The 26,202-nt window shown below is 38.9% G+C and overlaps 1 protein-coding gene across 1 annotated transcript; it reads right to left on the reverse strand.

Moving 5' to 3' along the window:
• Positions 1 to 49: 49 nt before the first annotated feature.
• Positions 50 to 25,093, reverse strand: LOC306862568 (multidrug resistance-associated protein 1-like; the record flags this gene model as incomplete). The annotated part of the gene is made up of 31 exons (XM_079405454.1): positions 50 to 1,054; positions 1,145 to 1,339; positions 1,425 to 1,591; positions 1,672 to 1,830; positions 1,914 to 2,060; positions 2,176 to 2,277; positions 2,368 to 2,494; positions 2,580 to 2,779; positions 2,862 to 3,172; positions 3,262 to 3,469; positions 3,775 to 3,892; positions 3,979 to 4,051; positions 4,143 to 4,326; positions 4,830 to 4,997; positions 5,149 to 5,325; positions 5,411 to 5,537; positions 5,660 to 5,729; positions 6,802 to 6,889; positions 6,962 to 7,108; positions 7,196 to 7,399; positions 7,734 to 7,826; positions 8,279 to 8,440; positions 8,514 to 8,691; positions 9,980 to 10,186; positions 10,402 to 10,533; positions 10,627 to 10,688; positions 10,794 to 10,919; positions 17,593 to 17,730; positions 18,288 to 18,413; positions 19,181 to 19,357; positions 25,052 to 25,093. 31 exons carry the CDS (start codon positions 25,091 to 25,093, stop codon positions 946 to 948), a joined length of 4,524 nt encoding a protein of 1,507 aa, XP_079261580.1. The 3' UTR covers positions 50 to 945.
• Between the last annotated feature and the right edge of the window lie 1,109 nt (positions 25,094 to 26,202).

Genomic DNA, 26,202 nt, shown 5'->3' on the forward strand with positions numbered 1-26,202 from the left:
GAAATCGGTCTCAAAATGTTTTGTCACGGTGAGAAGGAAAACCATTTCTGATCACTACTACCAACATTTATTTTACTGAAGCTGTCCACAAAAAAAGGTGAATATTCAAGTTCGACAGTCACACATGAAGTGTGCATAGAAATGTTATAAATAGATAAAAAAAAAAAAAAAAACGGTACAAAATACATAAATACAGATTTAAAGTTTTAGATTATGGAAAAAATACTAGTATTAATACACAGACAAATTCAGTATAAGGGTCATGGGTGGGTGTTGCATTGTTTTTAACATTAAAGGATCTTTCTCACATCATAGATATCTTTAAAATAGATGCATCTTTTCACCTTTATGGGAATTTAGGATTTAATGTGCTGATATAATTAAGAAATTCTTGTAACAACCTGAAAAGGTTCAAGTAGGACTAGTTCTTCAGCTGTGTTATGCCAGGATCTACAACAGTAATCTACAAATTTCCACAAATCTTCACTTTGACAGCAGTGAGAGGTGGTGAACATGGCTGTGCACACCGTCTGACCATCTGAAGTGTGCATTATATTAACCTACTGAACACCTCTATGGTAAGATAACGTTACTCAAGCCTTTGTATTCTGAGATGAGACTGCTGACGACATGAGAGAATCAGTCTGTTGTTTTAGCGCCTCAGACCTCAGTTAAAGAATCAGCAGGAGAATGCTGAAGCACACCACTTCTGTAATACTGGAGAAAACGTGGACACCTGAACAGCTATTACTGGCAAAGCCTCTTCATCCTGGGCTTTGTGCTTCTCTTGTTTAAGGAGGCAAGATCTGCCCTTTAGCAAGTTCTGTAACGAAAAGTTTCAAATAGTCTGAGCAGGTGTATTGGTGAGATATCTGCACCATTTTTATAGTCTCTCCTGAGTGAAGAGATCATTTTGTCTTTGATGGTTCCTCTGGTAGTGAAGGTTCACACTAGCCCAGCCTCCCGGCACATTTGATAGAACTGACCACGCTGAGAGATCAGATTAGTTGGAGAGTCCATTTCTGTGATGTGCCCTCTGTCCATCACAATAACCCTATTGGGAACAGTTGAATAGGGTTGAGTTTGAACATTGTCAGCAATCATAATCATATTCTTAGAAACAAGCACATGCTCTTTGTTATACCTAGTGTAGTCCATGATGGTGTTGAGACGGTGTGCGATGGTCAGAACGGTGCAGTCCTCAAACTGAGTTCTGATAGTGGACTGTATTAAATTGTCCGTCTCCAGGTCTACAGCTGCAGTGGCTTCATCCAAGACCAGAATCTTGGTCTTCCTCAGGAGAGCTCGAGCCAGGCAAACCAGCTGCCGCTGACCCAAACTGAAGCCCAGAATATCCAGTCAGAAACAGTCACATCAGATGTTAATCAAATGATGAATAAACATTGTTGAGAAGGGGTTTGTACCTGAGGTTCTCTCCTCCCTCTGAACACTCATGGTTGAGTTTGTCAGGCAGGCCAGACACAAAGTTCTTGAGATGTGCGAGTTCCAGAGATCTCCAGACCTCCTCATCAGTGTAGCTATCAAAGGGGTCCAGATTCATACGCAATGAACCAGAGAACAGCACTGGATCCTTGGGGGAAAAAAGGTTCAAAATTAAACACTCAAAAGTTTGTCACGGTATTCTATTAGTTTTTCCATTTTCAGGTGTACCTGTGGGATAATGGTGATACGAGACCTCAGTTCATGCAGTCCAATCTCTGCAATGTTTATCCCATCTATGAAGATCTTTCCTTTTGCCGCTTCAAGGATCCGGAAAATTCCGAGAGCAAGAGATGATTTTCCGGCCCCTGTTCTTCCCACAATTCCAACCTGAATAGATTCAGTGAATCGCTTAGAATGTAATAGAAAATAAAGCACAAATATGACACAATGTGTTCAGATGTTATATTTACTTTCTCTTTTTCATTAACACTGAGAGAAATTTCTTTTAAGGCCCAGTCAAGACCCCTGCGGTACTGAAGTCCATATTCCTGGAATCCAATGGATCCGGATTTGGGCCAGTCTGTTGGGAGTGGACTGTCCTCGATTGTCCATGGTGCCTGCGGCAACCCAAGACTAACTTAGTGACCTCAAGAATGAACGTAAAAATATACTTTGGTCCCTTTATATAAAGGAATTCATAGGGGAAAAAAATAGCCTTCAGACCAACATTACCTCTTTTGTTGTTTCAGCATATTCCTTCACTCGCTCAACAGACACAATGTTGTTTTCTACATCTGTCCATGCCCGCACAATCCAGCTCAAGATCCCAGTTACCTGCAATGTAATTTTTCGAGAAGTTGTTGTCTAATAACCTTGCCAAACGTGTGGATGTCCAAAGATTGGACTTTTTGAAGAGTTCCCTACCTGGAGAGAGTGCGACACAGCCAGTCCCACTATTCCAGGGCTTAAAGTTGCCCTTCCCATAACAGAGAGAATAGCTGCAGCAAGGACTAGCAAGTTACCCAGGAACTCTAGATTTACTGCCAGCCACCTATTGGAATAACATTAAAGATATTATATAGAGTTAGACTGGATTACCAGTAATAAAGAATGAATAAGCCAAGACTGAATCTGACCTGGTTGCCACAAATCTTGGGAAATAGGACGTTTGATTGTGGTCCACTCGGCTGTTAGCCAGTAGGATAAACCTAGACTGTTCTCCAAAGGCCCGAATCACACCAGCTCCTTGGACTGTCTCATTGAAATGAGTATAGATGGGCGATCGACTCACTGACTCTAATCTACGCAACTGGCAGGATGTGGCCACGTAGAAGCTCTAAAAACACAGGAGAATAGATGTTAGACTGGTGCTCCTTGTTATGATACCCTTGCATGCTGAGCAAATTCTAGTAGCATACCTGGATAAAGGCATAGAGCAGAGTCAGTGGCAGCATGATCACTCCTGCAAAAGGAGTCGCCATCAGCACGATAATGCAAACCTCCAGAAGTTTGAACACATAGCCCAGCATCATCTTCAGACCATCAGGGATCATGCAATCAATGGCGTCTATCTCTTTAGAGAAACGATTGAGAAGGTTACCACTTGGTGTACTCTCAAAGAACGACATAGGAGAGTGAAGTACATTGTTAAGAAGGTCCAAATGAAGATGCCGGGATGCAATTATTCCTCCAAGTGAAATGGCCACAGTAGTGCCAAAAATTGCAATTCCTGCAATACAACAACACAGTTAATGATCAAGAACGATACAAAGTCCAAAGATACTCAATGAGGGTTGAAAAACACGAGGGATTTCGAACCTTGTGCAAAGCCGAGAGCTCCAAAAACACCAAGCTTCAGATCCGTGTCAACCTGTGTTCCATTTACAACTGGGTTGTCTGCCCACAGGCTTAGCCAGTAGTTGTAGGCCAGTGAGGCAGCTTGCTGGAACGAGTAGAGGAAGATGATGGGGATGATGAAGGCCAAGCCGATGGTCCTGAAGTACTCCAAATACATCTCCAGTTTCACCTATGTGTGACCCATTATGGAGAAGAACGTGTGAGGAACAACACTCTGGATGATATAGTGCACGTTCAGGCTATAATATGGTATTTGGAACAATGACGCTCAAAGACCTGTAATCAGGGATTAAAATGAGATTTCTGTGGTGACATGAGAGCATCTGAAACCCTTGTAGCTGACCCGTAGCTGAACTTTAAAACTGACCTGCCACTCTAAATCTTTAGCCTTTAGTATTGAGTTAAGTGTGAAGGTATATTTTGGTGTATCTACCCATTGTTTGAGACATCTGTGGATGTGGCTCTATTACTTACTCGGCCTGTATGAGCTTTGTCAGCCTGGGTGAGTCTCCCAACTTCCTCCTGGTTTTGCTCCTGTTCTGTGTCAGATATGGCCTCCATGGTTTGTATACTGGCACTTCCCATATCTCCACTTTATTAAACAAAATTGACAGAAAGGTAAATATGTGCTCCTCAATAACATTTGCATTTTCATTATCAAAACTTAGTGACTTTTACCTGATGAGTTGCTCCTGGGAGAGGTCAATAGAGAAGTCTGTCATGCTGAGACGAGATACTGATTTTCTGGTCCCTAAAACAAGGTGAATCTGCATTTTTAAATGTGTCAACATAAAAAAAGTGTTGTTGTAGCAGCTCGTCAAGCACTTATTCTTTGAGCTTACCTCTGTGGGTGGCACTTTCCTTGCGTTCGCTAACTGAAAAAACTTTAACAAATTCTGCAAAAGTGTTCTTTCTACTCAAAAGCTCGGCATAAGAGCCCATCTCCGTGATTTCTCCATCCTCCATTACCAGAATCAGATCAGCTTGGGGCAGGAAATTCAGCCCATGGGTCACAAGTATACGTGTCTGTATTAGAAAGCATTGGAGAGCATCATCAAGCAAGCTATTTCGTTTATTATTTTAAGCCTGAAAGGTTCCCTTTCCATTTAAAATCTGGAAATTGAATTCAATTAGCTACATCCACAGAAATTTGAATTGGAATGACAGGAAGAGAAATTTGCTAAATTGCAGTCTAATCTATCTACCTGTCTAGCCAATAAACCTTCAAAGCTTTTTAAAGATTTTTCAAAAACAATTTCAATTCTGCTTCCATTCAAATTAAAATTGTGATTCTGCATCCTTTTTGGTACATCAATTTAGGATGTAGCATGCTACATATTCTGTCATTAATTACTCACCCTCATGTCGTTCTGTAAACCTGTAAGACCACTTCGGAACACAAATTAAGATATTTTTGATGAAATCCGAGAGCTTTCTGACTCTCCATAGAGTAATTAATGACAGCATTTAAATTTTTTGGGAGAACAAACCCTTTAAGGTCACATTGTATCTTGTGTTTTAATGTTTACCTTATTTTTAAGAACGCCATTAGGTCCGATGACCTTTTCAAAGATGTGCTGACCCACATGTGCATCCACAGCTGACATAGGATCATCCAGAAGGTAGATATCAGCCTTCCTGTAGACTGCACGTGCCAGACTCACTCTCTGTTTCTGACCTCCTGACAAATTCAGACCCTGTGAACATTGTAAAAATGTAGTGGGAGTTTAGTCATGACCCTGCTGATACCCTGCATATTTGGTGTTTAAAAAACAAATTATATTTAATACCTTTTCACTTTATTATATCATGTCTGTTTTGTAAGAATCATTCTTAGTCTATTTTTACCTTCTCTCCAATCTCTGTGGCATCTCTTGCAGGTAGGATCTCCAGGTCTGGTAGAAGAGCACAGGCCTCTAACACTTTTTGGTACCAGCTGTCTTTCCTCTCACGTCCAAACAAAATGTTGTCTTTGAGAGTGGCATTCTGAATCCATGCTTGCTGAGGCACATAAGCCACAGAGCCCTGAAAGAAAGTGTTTGAAAATGTATATGTGGAATATGTGAATGATGCCAATATATATTTTTAGTAATTGTTCTGAATGATTTACAGAAACTGTGATGTGGCCACTTTTCTTTTCCATTTCTCCCAACATCGCAGACAGAAGAGAGGATTTTCCACTGCCCACGTGACCTACCACAGCCACCAGTGAACCCTGCTGCACTTTGACATTGATCCTGCAGAAATTAACCATTGCCAGGTTATCATCTTTATATGCATAGGAATGGTGGACCTACTGAGATCTTTCAGCAGTTATTTCAATTTACAGTAAGGGATAAATATATTCAAAGGCACCTACCTTCTGAGACATGGTGTGATATCTTTAGACCAACTGAAAGTACCATTGTCAATAACAACACCATCAATATCTGACAAAAGGAGGAAATAAAGAGGTGAGTTTTTTTAATTATCATTTACACACTCATGGCATTCCAAACCTCTATGATTTTCTATACTCTGCTGAATATTCAAAGATTTTTTTAATGCTCTACTTAGTGCAGTTACAATGAATATTAGCTTAAAAAGGACACAGAGATACCATAAAAAATATCTTAAAATTGGTCCATACAACTCTTGGACACTACAGTATATTTTAGTAAATATTTTGAAGACATATAATAGCTTTGTGAGAGAAATAGACTAAAATACTGAAACTAAACTGTTTCAGAAATGAACTGAATCTGAATTTCTATCTTGAACCAAATTTAGTCTAATTTCTTGGAATGACTTGAAGGTGAGCAAATGACCACAGAAATTTCATATTTGGGTGAACTATCTCTTTAAGTATGGCATTTGAGGCTCATAAAACAATTCCACTAGTTAATGAGGCAACAGGGTGATGATAATTATTTAGGTTAATACATTTCCATTAGTATTAAAAATCATCCATGGGATATTGTTATTGACCTGGCTCTCTTATTAATGATATTCTGATTCAGAAGCAGAAGCATTTTCACAAAAACTTCTCTTTGACCTTTAACATACAAAAAGTTGAATTTTTAATAAATCAATTTTAAAATAGGCCTTTATCACACAAAAATGTGGAAAAGTTATATAAATATATTTACAGCTCCAAAGCTGAAAATCCCCTTTAACCGCTGCATGAAGTCTTCATGCGCATTTCAGCCACTACCAACACCCACCTCGTAGCCACACAATTTCCTTCTAGTGTTTGTCAAATTACAGCTTTTAAATTCAAATAAGCTTGTCTTGCAGAATAACTGGAAATATATATATTCTTTTTGGCAGATTAGTAACTCGTTTTTTGTTTTTGGCATGCCAGATTTTGTTATGGCATTTTTAATTAAAACTCCACCATCACATTAATAGGGAAAAATCTCTGTATTGCTCAACATGTATTGACAATGTTGGTCAGCTTATAAACTAAGCTGTTGTATGTCAGATGAAAGTCTGAAAGCAATGACAAGCTAATGCACTCACCAGGATGGTAGGGAGCTCTCTCCACGCTATCCAGTTTCAGCTCGTCTTGACAGAGAAACTTCCCGAGGCGTTTGAGAGAAACCACAGCCTTAGAAACAAGAAGAAACTAAGTTATCTTCAAAAGTATAAATGCATAAGTTTTCAAATATTTGCTGCTCACCTGCATGGTAGTGCTCATTGCAAAGGGCAGTTGACTGAGTGGAGCTTTGAGAATGTTGATAAGAGCCATGGACACAAAGACCTTCTGAGCATCCAGAACATGCTTCTCATCAATCAGCACATACACCCCAAACATGGCAAATGCAATCTGAAGGCAAAGTGGCGTACATGATAAAACTCTTCAGTTGTTAGAACTGTATTTATGTGTTAAGATGAAGACGATGATGAATAGTACCAAGAAAGTGGAGGAGTTGAAGGAGGCGATGGATATGGAGTAAAGGATCTGAGACGTCTTCAGAGCCTTCAGCTCTTTTTCCCTATAGCCATGAACACGTTCTCTGAAGGCATTCTCCCAGGCGTAAAACTTCAGGATCTTTATTCCACTCAAGATCTCGTTCATAAGCTTAATGCGTCCGTCCATGTACTTCATCTGGACCTCCTGAGAGCAGCAAACAAATGCTAATTGAGAATCACGCAAGCAAACTTGTTTACGAGACCAGACAGAAACCAATATGGGCGAGCTTCAATTCTTTGGATGTTTGAGACGAGGCAAATAAAGACATTTCAATTTTACAACAAAGCAAAATCCTGTGGTTTCTACCATGTTCATAACATCAGAGAATCAAAGGGCAGACTGTCTACATGCTTGTGTTTTAAATCATTTATAGGCATGAAGCAGTTCCTGGGACGACGTGTACCGACACAACCTCAGTCGTCAAAGCACGAATATCATCATAGAAATTTGACTGAATGGAACAATATATAGACTATACCTGGAGCTTGCTTCTCATTTTGGCAATGAACCCATTCAAAGGGAAGATGAGAATTACAGTGGCGATGCCAACCAACGCAGATGGGCCGAGGCGCTGTACAGGAGAGAGACATTTCAATTCATGAATTTTAGGTCTGTGCTCTCAGAAATATTGTGCAAAAAAATTGGGGTATAACAGCTTAACAGCTTTTTTTATCCCTAACATGTTCATGGTTAGTACCTAATAGTTTTACTTGAAAAGGTACTAAGTTGCCCCATGTCCCCTAAAGCAGGGGTCTTCAAACTCGGTCCTGGAGGGCTGGTGTCCTGCAGAGTTTATCTCCAACTTGCCTCAAAACATGTGCCTGGAAGTTTCTTATACGCCTAGTAAGACTCTGATTAGCTGGTTAGGGTGTGTTTATTTAGGATTTGAGCTAAACTCAGCAGGACACCGGCCCTCCAGGACCGAGTTTTGAGACCCCTGCCCTAGAGATACAATTTTTATGCATTTTTTCCTGATAGTATAACAATCCTGTAGAAGAAGAATAAACAAGCATCTGTTCTCACCTGCCAGAGGAAGAAAAGACACAAGGCGATTTCAATCGGGGCCAACCACACTGCATTGAAGTAGACCACGAAATCCATGAGTTTCTGGGTGTCAGCCGAAACCAAGTTCACTATCTCTCCAACGGTACAAGTTCTACGAGCCGCGCTGTTGATGACCAGAGACTGTGGAGACCAGAATGTATGTGAGAACCATTATATGCATCTTTGCATTTGCTAGCAAACCTTTCAGGCCTACCTTCCTGTACACTAGGCCCATAACTGCAGTTTTGACCCTCATGCCTACTGTGAAGCACATATACATGTACTGATGGTTGAACAGGGACTGCAGACAAGACAACAGGAACATCAAGAAGGCAAAGAGGTAACCCTTCCACAAGGGGGCGTCTTCATCCCTCACAAAGCCAAGCAGTAGACTGAAGAACAAGAAACATACATTATCATTTATTGAGACACAAACAATGGCACACCAGTTTTGTAAATACAGTATGAGTTTGGTTTTATTTTGTTCGTCTGACTTAAGAGTACCACAAACAGAAGTCAAACCTAACTGGAATGTGAACACAATTTATGACTATAAATATGAGCCTTTCTAGACCTGATACAGCTGAGCCTGAACAATATTATCCCCATGCATCAAAGTTTCTCAGAGTGCAGGATCTGTGGCTTGTTATATGCCAGACAGAGTGGCTTAATTTGATGATACAAATCCAGTTTCTTCTGAGCTATAGCTCAGCCACAAAGAATAGATGCTGCAGTGAGCAGACTCTCCTAAGTGTTGTGGACTCGTAGTGCATGGGACATAATTAACAGTGTACGGCTGCCCCACAGCAGGATGTGCTGTTATTTGTGTCTGTGACGGGAGTTCACACTCAAAACTGAGAAAGGGCAACAAGTTCAATTTACAACTGTGTGCTAAATGTCTTGCTCTACATTTGCACCCAGCCATGTGTTTTCTTATAAAATAACATTCAAAACTGCCGCTTCCATATGTAGATATTTCCCAGATGCAAAAATATGTTTTAGTCTTAACTGAATAAATGATTTTAAAAGCACTATTTTTGCTTTTACACTCAAAGGAATTAATAATATTTAAAAATGTTTAAAATTATTCACATTTTATTACATTTTTACAATCATTAACTGTGCACATATAACTTTAGAATTTGTAGTACAGTAAAAAAAATAAAAATAATAATTTACACCTACATAGACTAGATTTTTTTTTTTTTTAAAGATGTAATAATTTTATTCAGCAAGGATATGTTAAATAGATCAAAATAACGTTAACGAAATAATGTTACAAAAATTCATTTCAAATAAATGTTGTTAATTTTAACCACTTATTCATTAAAAGAGAAATTAAAATGCATTGCGGTTTCTACAAAAATATTAGGTTGCACAACTTTCAAGTTTCTTGATCATCAGTTCATCATATTAGCATGATTTCTGAAGGATAATGTGACACTGAAGACTGGAGTAATGATGCTAAAAATTCAGCTTTACAAACACAGGAATAAATTACATTTTAAAATATATTTAAAAAAAGGGAATAGTCATTTTAATGTATTTTTAATTAAATGTAGCCTTGGTGAGCATAAAAGGCTTCTTTCAAATACAATAAATCTTACCAACTTCTGAACAGTAGTGTATCTTATACTAAATGCCACATGCTATATAAAGTTTCATTAATGCGTCTCTCACCTTAACACTTGTGGTATGGAGAACATGAAAGCATCTTGAATGACCAGAAAGAGAGTTCCAGTCAGAAAGTAAGGGCCAAAGTTTTTGGCTAGCATCCGGAGCAGACAGAAACCTGAGCTTTGTTCTTTATGAAGTTTTCTGAGCAGCTGCGTCTGCTCACTCAGTTTATAACCAAGAGCTTGTGCTCCATTCAGAGCGCACTCTTGCCTGTGTTTGAAGGAGAAAACACAGCATTTTTATTCAGACTTTAGTCTCTGGTACAGTTTTCTGCAAGCATTGTTGCAACAAAGTAAAGAAGTTGTGCTTTGTTAATTAATAATACAAATAAATCAGTAGTTCTGAACAGGCAAATTACGGACATCGCATATTTTCATCAACTCAGGATGGAAGACATGCAGTTAAGGAAACAGTGGGTGTCTTACTGTTGCATTTTGACCCATTGCTTGGCCCACTCTTTCTCAAGATCACAAATGATTTTTTCAGATGTATCCTCTTCTCGTAGAGACCAGAGATCTTCAGCTTGTAAAGGTGAGCGGTAGCCCTTTACCACCAATCTGTGGAGCACAAATATGTGTTTATCTCATTGGTTTTTATTCTGCAGACCTTTACAAGACATCAATGAAATACAGACACAAATATAACTCTACCTGCCATACCACCAAAACAGTACTTTTGAAAGGAAAGAAGCATCCTCAACTGGACATGGGTTCTAGTGGAAAAATCAGTAAGTCCAGGTAATATTTTTTTCACCGTGTTCCAAATATTTATTTACTAATTTAAAAAAAAATCGATTATAACACAGAAGACACTGTACCTTAACATATACAGGTTTAAGAGTCGCTGGGCGCTGATCAGCGAAACAGCTCAGGATGAGCTGAGCCAACTGGAGAGAGAAGAATGTGAAAAATGCCACGAATCTCATCGCATCTGCAGAGAAACCCTGTAACACACATGACTGGTTATCAGCAGAATGTAGACAGCAGTGTGGAACACAAATACGGTACACTCATTTTACAGCAACTCAAAAAAATGCAAGGTCTTACATGTTACCCGCATGAAACAGATACCAGCTTGGCTATCACTTTCTATAGATCAGAACATTTTGAAAACCTGTGACTCTGTTAAGGTTTTAGGGGTTACTATCCAGAGTGATTTAAAATGGGGTGGTCAAGTGGACCACATGTGGTCCTCAGCCAACAGAAGGCTTTTTGCTTTCCGCCGACTAAAGAAATTTGGTGTTCGAGATTAAGAATTGTTTATCATCTATACAGGGTATGTGTTCGAGTATGCAATTGGAACGTGTGCAGAAACGGGTCTGTAAAATCATACTGGGACAAAGGTATCAAGGATATCCCGACGCCCTCTTCCTTCTTGGATTGTGCACACTAGCAGAAAGACGAGTCAGATAACTCAGATAAACTGACAATCCCCAGATGCAGAACAGAAAAATACAGGAGATCACCTATTCCCTTATGTGTAGACTTTTAAACAATTACAGATTATAAATGAACTTTGTGTATTCCTATGATGTATTTTATTTATTTTTTTATTATTTTTTTTTTATTTTAATATGAAGTAAATTGGTATTGACATTTTATTGTAACAGCAAAATAATTCAGTGTCCCCTAATGACAAACGTCTTTGGGTACCTGTAATAATACTTAAAAGTCAATAAATCAATAATAATAATAAAAAATCAGCAATTGGAAGCACAAATGTTTCATTGCTATAATGTTAGATAAACTAGTATATAACATTAATTAATTGTCTATGTCCCTCCTCTTTAAACTGCAATTGTGGCCCATCACACCACAGCATAGAACCAACATAATCATTGATATTGAACTCTTTGACACTGTTTGATATCTTATATTATTGCACATTCAAATGGACATATATGTGTGTGTAACTCTGGACCACAAAACCAGTCATAAGGGTAATTTTTTTTTATTGAGATTATACATAATGAAGCTGAATAAATAATCTTTCCATTGATGTATGGTTTATTAGGATAGGACAAAATTATAAAATGGCTGAGATACAACTATTTAAAAATATGGAATCTGAGGGTGCAAAAAAAAAAAAATCTAAATATTGAGAAAATGGCCTTTTACCGTCAATCAAAAAATATGTTTTGATATATTTACGGTAGGAAATGTACAAAATATGTTTATGGAACATGATCTTTACTTAATATCCTAATGATTTTTGGCATAAAAGAAAATTTTTATCGATACAATGTATTGTTGGCTATTGCTACAAATATACCCGTGCTACTTAAGACTGGTTTTGTTCTCCAGGGTCACAATGTATGTATGTATATTGAAAAACCTTGACCTACTGTAATAAACTCTTGTGTTTTGGGAACAAATTGAATTATGTGACATATTATTTATTAAATATTGTTCAATGTTTTGATTCTCCCCTTCTGTGGAGACGACCAACTACATTAGTGGCACATAAGTGGTGTATACGCATTTGCCAGGGATTTCCCAAGGAGTCATAACCACATGCTTCCTGTGGGATCATATCCATATTTTCTCTTCTGTCTGCCTGAGCACCAGGACTGATCTGAGATCAGCCGCCCACTTTGCCTCACCGCAGTGTGCGGAGGCAGGACTGGTGGCTGATGTGGGGAGTGTTCTTTTGGGGATGTTGCCTGCTGTTCACCTCCCTTCCTTTCAAAGACCTCAGCTTTTTATAATGACCTAAATGTTCCATCAAACCAGGATTAATGACACAACAAACCTTTTTATGAACTCTTTTTATGACCACAGGCACATTTATGCCAACAAACCCAAACTCTTCATTCACAGCTTCTAAGAGTATAATGGTGGTTGGTAATAGTATTCAATAAGCATTCAATTGCAAAAAATGGAATTCAACTAAAACTAGAACTCAAAACTTGCAGATGATCTACGAAGAAGCGCATCTGCTTTTCAATCAGCCAAATAGAAGTGATTTGACTAATTTGACTATTTATATAATTCTAGTTATAAAATTCTAAAATAATTCTACTGATAAGTAACACTTCTGTTTGTATTATTGTTTTACAGTATTCTCAGTTGTTGTTCGGGACAAAGTTTCACCATGTGTTTGACCTTGTTTGTGTAGTGCTCGATACAAGGTTCAAGATTTGTTAGAGAGAAAATATGCTGAGGTCAGGGTTTTAGGTTCAAAACAGCTGGCCTGCAGAGGCCTAGAGCAGCTATTGTAAGTTTTACAGGGGCCACTGAGGGCATGCCTATGGGCTTCTGACAGAAACTGTGTCAAATGGCCACAATACGAGAGAAAGTGGCAGCACAGGCCTCTTTAAGAATTTGTAAACACAAGCTTCATTTACTCATTTAAGCTCATTTAGGTCACAACAGATCCCACCACAAACCAAGATTCAGTTCCTATGTAAACGTATGGACTGTCATCACTGAGCTGTACGAGGCTTCATTATTTTTTTTATATTTCGTTACTGTACTTAAGGAGCCTACATTTTAGTTCAAATATATGTTTTCAAGCTTTCACTTTTACATCAATATATTCCAAAGCATATTTTTTTAACTCCACTACATTTTGCTAAAACCTGTCGTTTTGAACGGAAGAATCCCAGAGCCGCCATGAGACACAATAATGATCTCGAACTTGTGAACGAATGAACGTTTGAAACGATTGAATCATTTGAACTGATTATTTTCAAAGAACCTGTTGAATCAGTTCCCAAATTTCAGTGAATGATTTGGGAATCAGTTGAATCAGTTCACAGATTGTAATGAATGGTTCACAAAAGAATCATTAATATGATCGCCAAAACATTAGAGTCTGAAGGATTAGACTGATTGCTTGAAATTTAAGTTGCTGATGCTGAATTTAAGTCTTAAATATGAAATATAAAACTCATATTTCATTATCCATGACTAAGTTTGTGAACTAAATGTGCTGATGCTTGAATGGCTACTTTAGGTAATAGGAGCGCAAATATGTGCCTTAAAACTTATTGCAAAGTGCAGCCACATATGTTTAAGTGATGAATAGGTAATAAAATATTAAACATATTTATAATGTCATTTTATAAGGTAGAGCTGGTCCATTTTTTGTGTCTTACACAAAAGGAAAGGTGTTTTTTTTTTAAATGTTGATATTTTGTCACTTGCAGACTATAGTAAAGTGAATTGCCTATGGGTTGAGTTTGTTTTGTTGCCACACTGTCATCACTATCATCAGTTCTGGTAGCCACATAATGTAAATATATTACAAAATATGCACATAGCCTTAAAGATTAGGCTATACATTCCATGCTAATATGTATGCAAACTGTGTCTGCATGTGAGTTACTTTTCCCTCTCCAATGTCAAGACGTTGATTGTTGTGTCTGTGACAAGATGCAGTGACATAATTATGGAGTGGGAGCATCACAGCAGGTCAGAGACAGACAGACTGAGGGAGAAGTATGGGGATCCGCAGACGTATGTGGCTTCTGCTATCTGTCTGGAAAAGCACCAGCGCTGATTGCGAGTGGTCTCAGCACAGCCTCAGGTCCAGACAGGCTGCCCAGACGTCAGTGCTGAGAACAGCAACATCTGTAAGCACTCTGTTTACGCACCACTGTGTTAGACTCTCAGACACAACACAGACAAATTTAGAAAGTGTTTTTGAGTAACATTCATTAAAAAAACCATGCGAGGGCCCATGTTACGCATACATGAATGGCGAATAACATAGCATAGGCATTTTATATGGAGGGCAGTCATGGCCTAATGGATAGAGAATTGGACTTGTAACCTGAAGGTTGTGGGTTCGAGTCTCAGGTCTGGCAGGGATTGTAGGTGGGGGAGTGAATAACCAACACTCTCTCCACCCTCAATACTACGGCTGAGGTGAGACCCTTGAGCAAGCACCGAACCCCCAACTGCCCCCCAGGCGCCGCACCATTGGCTGCCCACTGCTCCGGGTGTATGTTCACTACTGAGTGTACATTTGGATGGGTTAAATGCAGAGCACAAATTCCGAGTATGGGTCACCATACTTGGCCACACACCACTTCCCCTTTATAGGGCTGGAGATTCTGAGTTTAGGGCAACAAGTCAAATTCACTTATTTCTTTTATAGTCTCAAAGCACCATTAATGGCTATTATAACAGAAACAAGATACGCCAGGCTGGACAGACTGGTGAAGAAAAGCTGTCGGAAGGATAAAAAGGAATGGCTAGTGCGCAAAGGTGCCAAAGCGCAGGCAGCTGCTGACCGAAATGACTCCAAGACCTTGTACCGCATGTCCCATGAATTGACTGGAACCAAGAGTAACTCCAGCATTCCGATCAAGGACAAAAATGGGAAGCTTTTGATTGCCCAAGATGAGCAGAACAAGCGGTGTATGGAACATTTCCGGGAAACATTCAATTAACCAGACCCGACCACCACGTACGACTTCGATGTGGAGGATGCCCAAGAGGAGCTTCAGGTGAACTCTGGTGACATCACCATCGAGGAAGTGAAGATCGCGATCAAAAGCCTAAAGAACAACAAGGCGGCTGACTTGGATGAAATAACGGCGGAGATCTTGAAGTACGGAGGGCTGCCCATGGCGGAGAAGCTAACTTCGCTCTTTAACAAATGCTGGTGGAATGGTTAAGTCCCAGAGGACTGGTGAAGGGGCGCCATAGTTAGGATCCTCAAGAAAGGCAACATCTCCGAGTGTACCAACTGGTGAGGCATCACTCTCCTCTCTGTGCCTGGAAAAGCGTTCTGTTTGGTCCTCCCCTGACGCCTGCGGAGTGCTCTCGATGAGCGCTTGCTGGAAGAGCAAGCTGGTTTGCGCGGCGGAAGGTCATGCGACGAACAAATCTTCATCCTTCGTAACATCATCAAGCAGTGCGTCAAATACCGGCATCCGTTAGCCATGAACTTCATAGACTTCAAGAAAGCCTTCGATAGCATCCACCGCGAGTCCCTTTGGTGGATCTTGTGCTTGTACGGGGTACCGGAGGCTTTTGCCACCATCTTCAAGGGCCTGTAGCTGCTGCATCAAGACTGGGAATGGCCAAACAGACTTCTTTGAGATTGCAACTGGGGTCAGGCAAGGATGCATCCTGTCCCCTCTCCTTTCCCTCGTCGCCCTTGACTACATCATGCGGCAAGCTGGAGCACGCGTTGGGGCCGGCATCCACTGGTTTTCGACCTGGATTTCGCAGACGACACAGCTCTGCTCGAAGAAGATGAACCAAAGCTGCATCATGCCACGACCGCACTGGAAGGAGAAGCAGGCAAAGTTGGCCTCAGGATCAGCGCCGAGAAGTCAAAGATCATGCAAGTGAGCAACACGGCCCAGACATGGGGAGTCACAGTCGGGACATAACAATTGGAGGAAGTAGAGAAGTTCACCTACTTGGGTAGTGTGATCTCCCAGAACGGCGACGGTGGACGTCAAGTGCCGCATCGGGAAGGTGGCAGCTGTTTTTCAGAGGATGAACAAGATCTGGTCCTTGCCGTCCATCTCATTGAAGATCAAGCTTCGCCTTCGACAGCCATCTACGCCAGTGAGACCTGGAAGGTGTCAGGAAGCATTAACAACAGGCTCCATGTCTTCCAGCAGAGGTGCTTACGCCGAATTTTGAAGATTCGTTTTTATGATCACATCACCAATGAAGAGGTACTTCGAAGGAGTGGCGTGTGCAAACTTCATAACATCATCGCCCGTAGAAGACTCCGACTGGCCGGATGGAGAACAACAGGATCCCCAAGACGGCCATGTGATGGGTACCCCTTGGTGCCAAACAGCCACGAGGACGCCCCCGGAACACCTGGCAAACAACGTTCCTACAAGATCTGAAGACGCTTTACACGGCATGGGACGACGCCGAAGCTCTCATCCAAGACCGAAGCCGATGGAGAATGATTGCTGCCCGTTATGCTACATAGCATTGGAGGAACTAAGTCTAAGTAAGTATAATAGAAACTCTTTACAAATAGGGGTCAAAATGTCTGTGACTGCAATAAATGCATTTTAATTTTTTGGAATTTTTTTTTTTTTTTTCAATTTAATCTAGTATTTTGTAATTACAAATTATATTGGGAGCAGCACTCAAGATAGAGTGTAAGTGTAATCTTCATGTTATTTATTAAGTTTTTTTTTAATGCTAAAACTTTCTGCACAGGGTTTAACATTCCAGTTTTGAAAAGATCAGAAAGCATGATGAAAAAACAGCATAACAGCATTTTTTGGCAAATGGCTAAAGACACATCTCTTCCACATACACTTGACTCTCTAACACTTGCACTCTCAATTCTATTTCTATTCTATATACTTGTTTACTTTTTATTATAAAAAAACTTGACCCTCTAACACTAGCACTCTATTTTTATTCTATTTCTATTCTTTCTACTTCTTTTCTCTTTGCAAAAAAAAAAAATTAAAAAAAAATGTATTAATTTTCTATCTACATTTAATTGTTTTTATTTATTATTTAAAAACAAAACTGTGTAGACTGTGGTAGACTATCCAGGACTTGTCACAGCACTTATATTTTGTTGCTCTATTGTTGATTTGATTGCTTCTATTGTCCTCAGTTTAAGTGTAAATGTTACATTAATACAATAGTTGGATATACTGGGGATACACAGACCTCGTATATGATGGCTTGAATGTTGGCTCTGAGAGGCACCAGCGAGCAGATCACTGCCAGCGTCCAAAACAGGAAGAGAAAGATGGAGGAACGAAAGCCCCTCAGCCTTTCCAAGTGGATCACCAACACTGCCAGTATCTGAAGACAGAGTGTATTTCGGTCAGTATGCTAGTCATGGTCAATTTGAGAAATCCAAAACACACTAAAAGAACAGGACAGAATACCATTAGGCAGCTTAGACATGTTGATACAAAAATCTCTCAACCAAAATGTATTGATTCTATACTAGTTTGCAAAGACTCCTGTGAATGTTTAGTCTGTGCCAGGACTTTAAAACTGACTTATCTTGTTGCGCAGATCTGAGAAAACAAAAGTCATTTACTACAACCACTGTTGACACTGCTGTCTGCTGTGACCAGAGGTAAAATAGGCTTATTTATCCTGATACCTTCAGGAAATTTATGCCAGACGTCTAGCCACAAAGAGATTTGTTCATTCAAGCTTAAATATAACAGATCATAAATCTATCCTCAAAAAGAGTCCCATTGGAAACAAAATCAACATGTTGTTTTGGTCATAACAGCCATGAACAGAAAAAGATCACTGTCCATTGTAGCTTGATACCTTATACTTTTACACTGTTTACACATTTAATTATGAATGTTATTAATAGTAATTTTTATTGTGTGATTTACCATGGTAAGGCTGCGAATTATAGGGCTCAGGAGAAAGACCATGTGACGCTCTATGTCTCTGCTCTTTTCCACCAGCAAATAGACCATCTCCAGCAAACCAAAGGAGGCCAGACAGAGACCCAAACCCTACAACACAAACACATGGACATGTAAGCATTAACTGCAACACTGAGGTGTCACGACCCCCAGAATGTTTTTACTTACACTACTGTTCAAAAGATTGGAATTGCACAATTTTGTAATGTTTTTGCATTTATTTGATTAAAAAATATAGTAAAAAACTGTATTATTGTGCAATGTTATAATTTAAAATAAATGTTTCTATCTGAATATATCTTAAAATGTAATGATAAAACTGAATTTTCAGCATCATTACTCCAGTCTTCAGCGTCACATGATTCTCCAGAAATCATTATAATATGCTGATTTGCTGCTCAAGAAACATTTCTCATTATTATCAATGTTGAAAACAGTTGCGCTGCTGAATGCCTTTGTGGAAACCTTAAAACATTTTTTCTTTAGGATTCTTTGGTAAAAAGAATTGTAACAGTGTTTTTAGTGTCTCTTTTGATTCTTTTATGTGTCCATGATGAATAAAAGTCTTAATTTCTTTCAAAAATAAAAATATTACTTTCCTCATAACTTTTGAACAGTACTGTATGCTCTGTTGGATGTTAATTGTGTTGAACTTGATATGATCTGTTTTTCTTCCCAGAGAATAATTTTCCTGCCTTTTAAATGTTCTTTAACGATGTCAACATTTCCATTTAAACATTCCCATACACACAGCAATAGCCTGTGAGTTTTTCAGCTGATTGATGCTATATTCAAGTCAAACCTATAGAGGTGGTAACTAAATTCAATCAAGTCTTGATATGACTAGTATGACTCACCGTCTTGGCACAGCAGAGACTGGATAAAGATATGCGTCCATTGTCATAGAATCCGAGGTACAAGCAGTAGAAAGGGGCACAAACCCAGAGATAGAAGCAGGGGAACCACACCAGTACTGTATGCTGGAAGCACTGGGTCAGGTCTGGGTGTGCTGTGTACCATGTGACATTCCAGTCCTGAAAACACAATGTTAAACCATTAGTCTTCTGTAACTCGTTAACTTGTTACATCAGGATTGTATAATTATTAACAGCTACTTATTAACTTATTAAATTATTAACACATTTTACAGTTTATTAGATTGTATTAACTCTTTGCACTCATAGTGAATTACTTCGTGCAAAAAAAAAAGAAGATAATTCATCAGATTCCTTGATGTCCATTGAAGTTCCCCAGTGTTTGTTCTGTCCAAATGGCTCTGTGTGTTTTATATCTGTATATAATATTTGTGTGTGATTTATATTATTTCTCTTGCAGTGAGAACAGACAAATTGTGTGAAGTAACACAAAGGTGAAAGGTAAAACTCCTGTAATAAATCTGGTAACACTTTATTTTGATAGTCCACTTTAGACATTCTACTAATAGTAAGTAACTTTGCAACTACATGTCAACTAGCAGTCATTAGAGTATTAGTAGACTGTCTGCTTAATATCTTCTAACACTTTATTTTGATGGGTCCACAACATACAACATACTGACTATGAGAAACTTTGCAAGTATATGTCAACTTATTCTACTAACCCTAAACCTACCCTACTGAGAGTTAGTAGACATGTAGTTGCAAATTAATGAGAATTAGTTGACATGTAGTTACAAAGTTACTTATAGTTAGTAGAATGTCTAAAGTGGACTATCGAAATAAAGTGTAACCATAAATGTTCACTGTTTTCTGTGCTTTGGAATATCATTTTGTTTGCCAAGTGAGTATATGATGATAATTGCTGTATTTGTATTTGTCTTGGTTGCTATTATTCTTTATTCGACCCTCTAACTCTACAGCACTCTCTATTCTAATTCTATTATTAAAACAAAAACAAAAAACTAACACTAGCTTCTCTAATCTTGTTTTAAAATACAGAAAGACTCTAAACAAATTTCGGGAAGGGGAGGAAAGTGGTGTGTGGCCAAGTATGGTGACCCATACTCAGAATTTGTGCTCTGCATTTAACCCATCCAAGTGTACACACAGTAGTGAACATACACCTGGAGCAGTGGGCAGCCAATGGTGCGGCGGTTGGGGGTTCGGTGCCTTGCTCAAGGGTCTCACCTCAGACGTGGTATTGAGTGTGAAGAGAGTGTCGGTTATTCACTCGCCCACCTACAATCACTGCCGGACATGAGACTCGAACCCACGACCTTCAGGTTACAAGTCCAAAAACACTAGCTTGCTTTATTCTTTTTCTATTCTATCTGGTTTCTTTTTATTACATAATTTAAAAAAACCTTGCTACGTATACTGTGTTAAGCTGAGACTTGTTATAGCACATGCATATTGCTTTTTTGTGGATTTTGATTGCTTCCGTTGTCCTGATTTGTAAGTTGCTTTGGATAATAGCGTCTGCTAAATGATTAAATGTAAATGTAAATTACAAGTCATGACAGAAAAAAAATGTTTTGCCTCCACAAATGTACATGACAGGCCATTCTATATATTAAAGGTGCACTCTTTTTTTAGAATTCCACTTTCTGATGGTAGAAAATTCACAATTTCCACAAACGTAACAAAGAAACAATTTACTTTCAATATTTCGCTGTTATTGTTTCCACTCAGAAGCATCGCCAGCAGCAGACCAATTTTTAAAGCACATAGTGTGTACAAATATTGATGTTGAGTAACAACTTGTGCACATTGGTTCTGAAGAGTGATAGTTTGAATATCAGAGTTTGTGTTTATGTAGTTAAAGTAAAGCAAAGCAAAGCTGTGGTCTGTGCCAAAAATACTGTTCTGTGCATTTTGATTAAATCAAAGTTGGGCAAAAACCCAGTTTGGCATCATTGCCAAGACTTCTCTCTCAAGTTGAATTTCACAAGTTTGTTCTATTCAGACATCAGTAATTCACACACTATCTCTTCAGTTATTTCTGGCCTTCCTACGTTGGAAAACCGGCTGGTGTCCAAACGCAGCTGTTGAGCTGTTAGGTTTTTTCTTTCTCTGGACTGATGAGAACTTGTTTGGCTGTGTTTTATGCTGTGGTTATTTTGGCAATGGCACAGCTCTGATAAATACTGCATGCTGGTTGGAAGGATTCCTGTGGTACGGCAGTACATAAAATGTAAACCCCATATGCACTATGAGAAGTACCATGAGCACCAAACACATCTCTGTGTAAGCCTCTTCTAATTTTTATCAGTATATTGTCTTACTCAAAAATATATATATTTACTTGGCTTTACGTCATTCCACACCTCTTTCTTACATGAAACACAAAACAAGTTTTTTCACTGATTCAATTTTTACTTCTCATTTTGACTCTTCCCTTTGAGTTTGATTGACAGGCGATCTGACCAATCATAACACCGAAACTGCCATTTTTGTCCAACAAACAAACCAGACAGGAGAGTAGATTAATGTCGGTGGACTTGAACTTGAAAAATGGTGTGTATTGACATCTTTCCGTTGTTAAAAAAAACATACCTTCTGATGTTATTTCATGCTATAAAGAGGAAGAGATGATCAGTTCATGTGCCGCTTGAACTGAGGTGCTACAGCAATCTGTCACAACACATTAAAGAGCCATAAGCAGAATTTATTGTTTGAATTTCTTACAAAATTTGAAAGCTGAGACTTTTGCTTTATACCAAAATTAACCTGCTATGTCTTGTCTGTCGGCGCTTTGTCAGTTTTCTCTTTGCTGTACGATGTGTTTTTCACTGCTTGAGGACATGATATGTGGCTTGAGAGCGGTATGGATTGTCAGACATATCAGTGAACGGGGGTGGGTGTTTGCGAAGAGTCAAATACAACAAACTGGGACTGAAGCTTTCATGCTTCAAAACAGGATGTATTCATAAAAATAGTCTATACACTATTTACCATATTTGAAGTCTTCTGTAGTCATACAGCAGCTTTGTGTGAGGAATAGACCAACATTTTGCTTGTTATTCATATATAATATTTTCATCCAATAATTGTTCACAGTTGCAAGCATATCGTTTTGTTAGTTAGTGGAATTTTGAGGACTGGACTGGTCTGATTTGTGAACAAATTAAGAATAGTGAACTGGCTGAACTGATTCATTTAAAAGCTTAATCAATAACGTCTCTAAATCAAACGTCTTTACTTTTCTCATGAATGCACCAAGATGAGCTGTCAAGATTTTCAGCAATTATTGACTTTTTTGGACTTTATCTCCCATAAAATTATGAATTTATATGCAATATATAGCTTAAAGTCACATGGACCACTTTTATGATATATCTTTCATTAATTCAAGACAAAATATTTGTTCCACAAAAGAACTTATATAAATTTGACATGGTGAATAAATGATGAAAAATGTTTAAGTAATCTATTTGTGTCTTCTAGCATTTACCTTTATTTAGACCAATATCTAAATCCCTGCAAGTGCAATGCAGACACACACTACAGTGCAGACAGGTTCAAGATGAGACACTCGATTCATTACGTTGTTGTTTTGGTCAGGAATATGTCCTCATCTATGAGGGGGTGTACTGTGGTCTGGGCCCAGGAAGGGAAAGAGATTCTCGTTCATGTGGCAGAGCCTAGTCACAGTCGCAGTTTTCCACTGGGAGTTCAATGGAGCATAAAGACACCAGCTTCTACCCATCCTGCATCCTCCAAAACTATGTTTGCCCTGGTCTAAACCCAATGGCAACCACAGTCTCAGGAAGTGATTCAGAGTGGTGTGTGTACCCTTCCTGCAAGTGTAGGCGTTCAGACTGCTGGTCAGCACAAAAGTAATTTAAAAACAGTTTTAAAATGACACCGCTGATGTTTGGATTTATTTGGAGGACATTTATGAGGATGACTTGCAATTCACAAATCTCTGGTCACTTCTTTTGGAAATGGCCAGTTGGAAGCTAATAACAATCTCTCACGCTAGTCATAATAAGTTAGTCTAACCTAAGGTTCAAAAGGTTCAGCCAGATTGATGCTGTCCGACATGCTTCAATAGACATGAGTTTACAACTTTGACTTCTTCATCTCATTCCACGTTTTCCCAGCTAACGGTTTAATATTCTAATAATGTTGTTCTTATGTTCCCATTATGTTCTGAAAATGTTATCTTCATAAGGTCTGGAACATTTTCCTTGATTATGCAAACGTTCTGGAACACATTCATTGGGTTACACAGAATTGACCAAAAATACATTCTAACAACAGTAAAATACAAAGTAAAATGATTAAATTTACATTTATTCATTTAGCTGACAAAAGTGACTTACAATTAATTGCTATATGTGTCAGAGGTCGCACGCCTCTGGAGCAACTAGTTAAGTGTCTTGCTCAGGGACACATTGGTGTCTCACAGTGGATTCGAACCCGGGTCTCTCACACCAAAGGCATGCATCTTATCCACTGCGCCATCACCACCCCCTAAATTAGCAATTATAACTAATGAAACATCATGGTTCACTCAACGGCCACATTTGCAATGCCTCCGGACAGCTATTTCAGGCACGCAAGACCAACACAATCTGAATGATAAAATAACTAGATCTAAAAAAACTGCATTCAAAACCCAGATTTAAATAACTTTTCAAAACTGCAATAAAAATATGACATGAACTGTTTCATGAATGTTGATTATGATGCTGAAATAGCATTTAAAATATGAAGTCATGTCTAAGGACACTGACTATTTCTATGGAAATAGCAGCTGCAGTGATGCGATTTCTGTGCCAATTTCAGAAGCAATTTAAATTTTTTTTGGGACTTCCGTCGTTTTGGCGGTTGCAGTTTCTCCCATTCGCGGTAATAGACATAGTGAACTGTCTTGTATGACTGATAATGTATGAATCATTTTCATGTTAACATTGTATATTTGATAACATTTAAAGATTGTTCTGTTAACATTGCTGCAAGAACATTTAGGTTACAAATTTTAAGAATGTCCTGAGAAGGTTTCATATTAGCTGGGATGCAAATGTAGCATTTTGAAATCATCCACAGAATGCGATCAGTTACTTATTGAATGTGCTTCATCTGTTCCACTCTCATTGTGAAATGGTAAATATTGCTAAATGAGTATGTTGGGCCATATAGAACCTTAGTGGGCACAGGGCCTGGAACAACATTTGCTTGGATCATTCACACACACCAATATCATTACACCTGATTTTAAATGACCTGCTATACTATGCAAAATAAGAGAAAGAGAGCATTAATGTTTTATTATTAACCTGAATTGCAACACTGTTTTTCATCCGATCTGTAATCATTGTTCAAAATATGGGCTAAAGTACAGTTACATGCTCTGCACTCAGATCCCAGAGTACAGCTGTTTGAATGTTAACACCCTGAGAAGTTAAAGAGCACAAATAATCTTTTTACACAATCGCAAAATGTTCTCACACACGTAACACAGGTTATGTGTGATTTTAAACTGAGTAACCTTAAAACTTAACTTTTAAGGTCCTGCATTCAATCTTAGTCAATGAATCATTGTTTGAGAAATGCATGACTCACACTAAATGGCTGTTACTGTCAAAAACCATGACCACTTACAAGAATAAAGGGGCATAAATAATATATGACTAGGCACAGTTTGTGTTATCTCACTAACATGCAGTTAATTTGTTAAAACCTTCATATCTGTTGAACCTCTTAAGTTTTAAATGGCTATTGAATTGATTGAGTTTATCTCAGAGCTACATATCACCTCCCCATCAGTTATCTGAGACTCACCCAGAGAGGGTCCAGGCCGCTGAGACTGCAGAGGGTGTCCATCCAGGTTCTTCTCTTCCTGTAGTAAATCTCTGCTCCCCGAACTCAGCAGTGTCCCAGTCTCCTGTCTATGTAGTTTCTGTTGGCAATGTAAGTGTGTTTGACAGTAGTTGTGCCTGAGTGTGTGTTTCAGCCCCTTTTTAGTAAGCCAGCCTCCTGTGTCCTGACTTGAGTCTTGTCAAAGCCACAGTCTGACACCAGGTTTGTGTAACTGTCCTGTTTATGAGCGCTGGCCTACCAGGTGGGTGGAAGATTTGGACTCTGTAAAACTATCTTCTCTGCTCTCTTTCGTTGCTCCGGCCCACGTGTGCCGAGGCCACAGTATCACAGACACACCCCTGGAGGAGATGAGAGCGCCGCAGACGTGGCCACACCCCGCTCTCCTTCAGGTCTTGCTTCTGTAAACTCCTCCAACCCCACACTTCCACCCTTCATGCTGCTTTTTAATGGACAGGGAATGGACAGCTTTATGGCAAATAAGGAATGCGAGTCGCTGTTTACAGGTGGTTCTAATGGAATTTTATGTAGGGTTCAGTGGGGCTACTGGTATTCTTGACAGAAAGTTATTTATTTATTTGTTCATCCCATAATATAAGACTTTGGGTATGATATCAGAATTTACAATTTTTTTGTTAATTGAACATTGATGGAGCAACATAATTTGTGTGAAAAAAGGAAGTTTAAAAAAGAAAATCATGTAAACACAAAGCCAGATAGAGGCGCCTTTTACTGAAAGTCTGGGGGTCACCGAGTGGCAACCCAACACAGAACCAAAATAGGTCAGTATATACAATTGAATTGTACTGGTTTCATGCTATCCAAATATTCACTGCACTGTGTTTTTGTTGCAAGGTAAACATGTATTTAATGAAGTCTATGTCGTACTTTCTTTTACCATGCAAATGGTTGCATTTTTTTTTTTTTATTAATGAGAACAGACCTGTTTTTCTCTCTAAAAATATTTTTAACTCTTGTTATCCTTCACTTATTGTGTCTGCTCCAGCACCTCTCCAGTTGAGAATGAGAGGAGCTCAGTGACTGAGGTGAATGTGTCTGGAGGTTCTGCCGGGGTCAGATCGATAGATGGACTCTAGAAGAGCAGCCCAACCCTG

This window comes from Barbus barbus (genome assembly GCF_936440315.1).
Source record: "Barbus barbus genome assembly, chromosome: 4".
Lineage (NCBI taxonomy): Eukaryota > Metazoa > Chordata > Actinopteri > Cypriniformes > Cyprinidae > Barbus > Barbus barbus.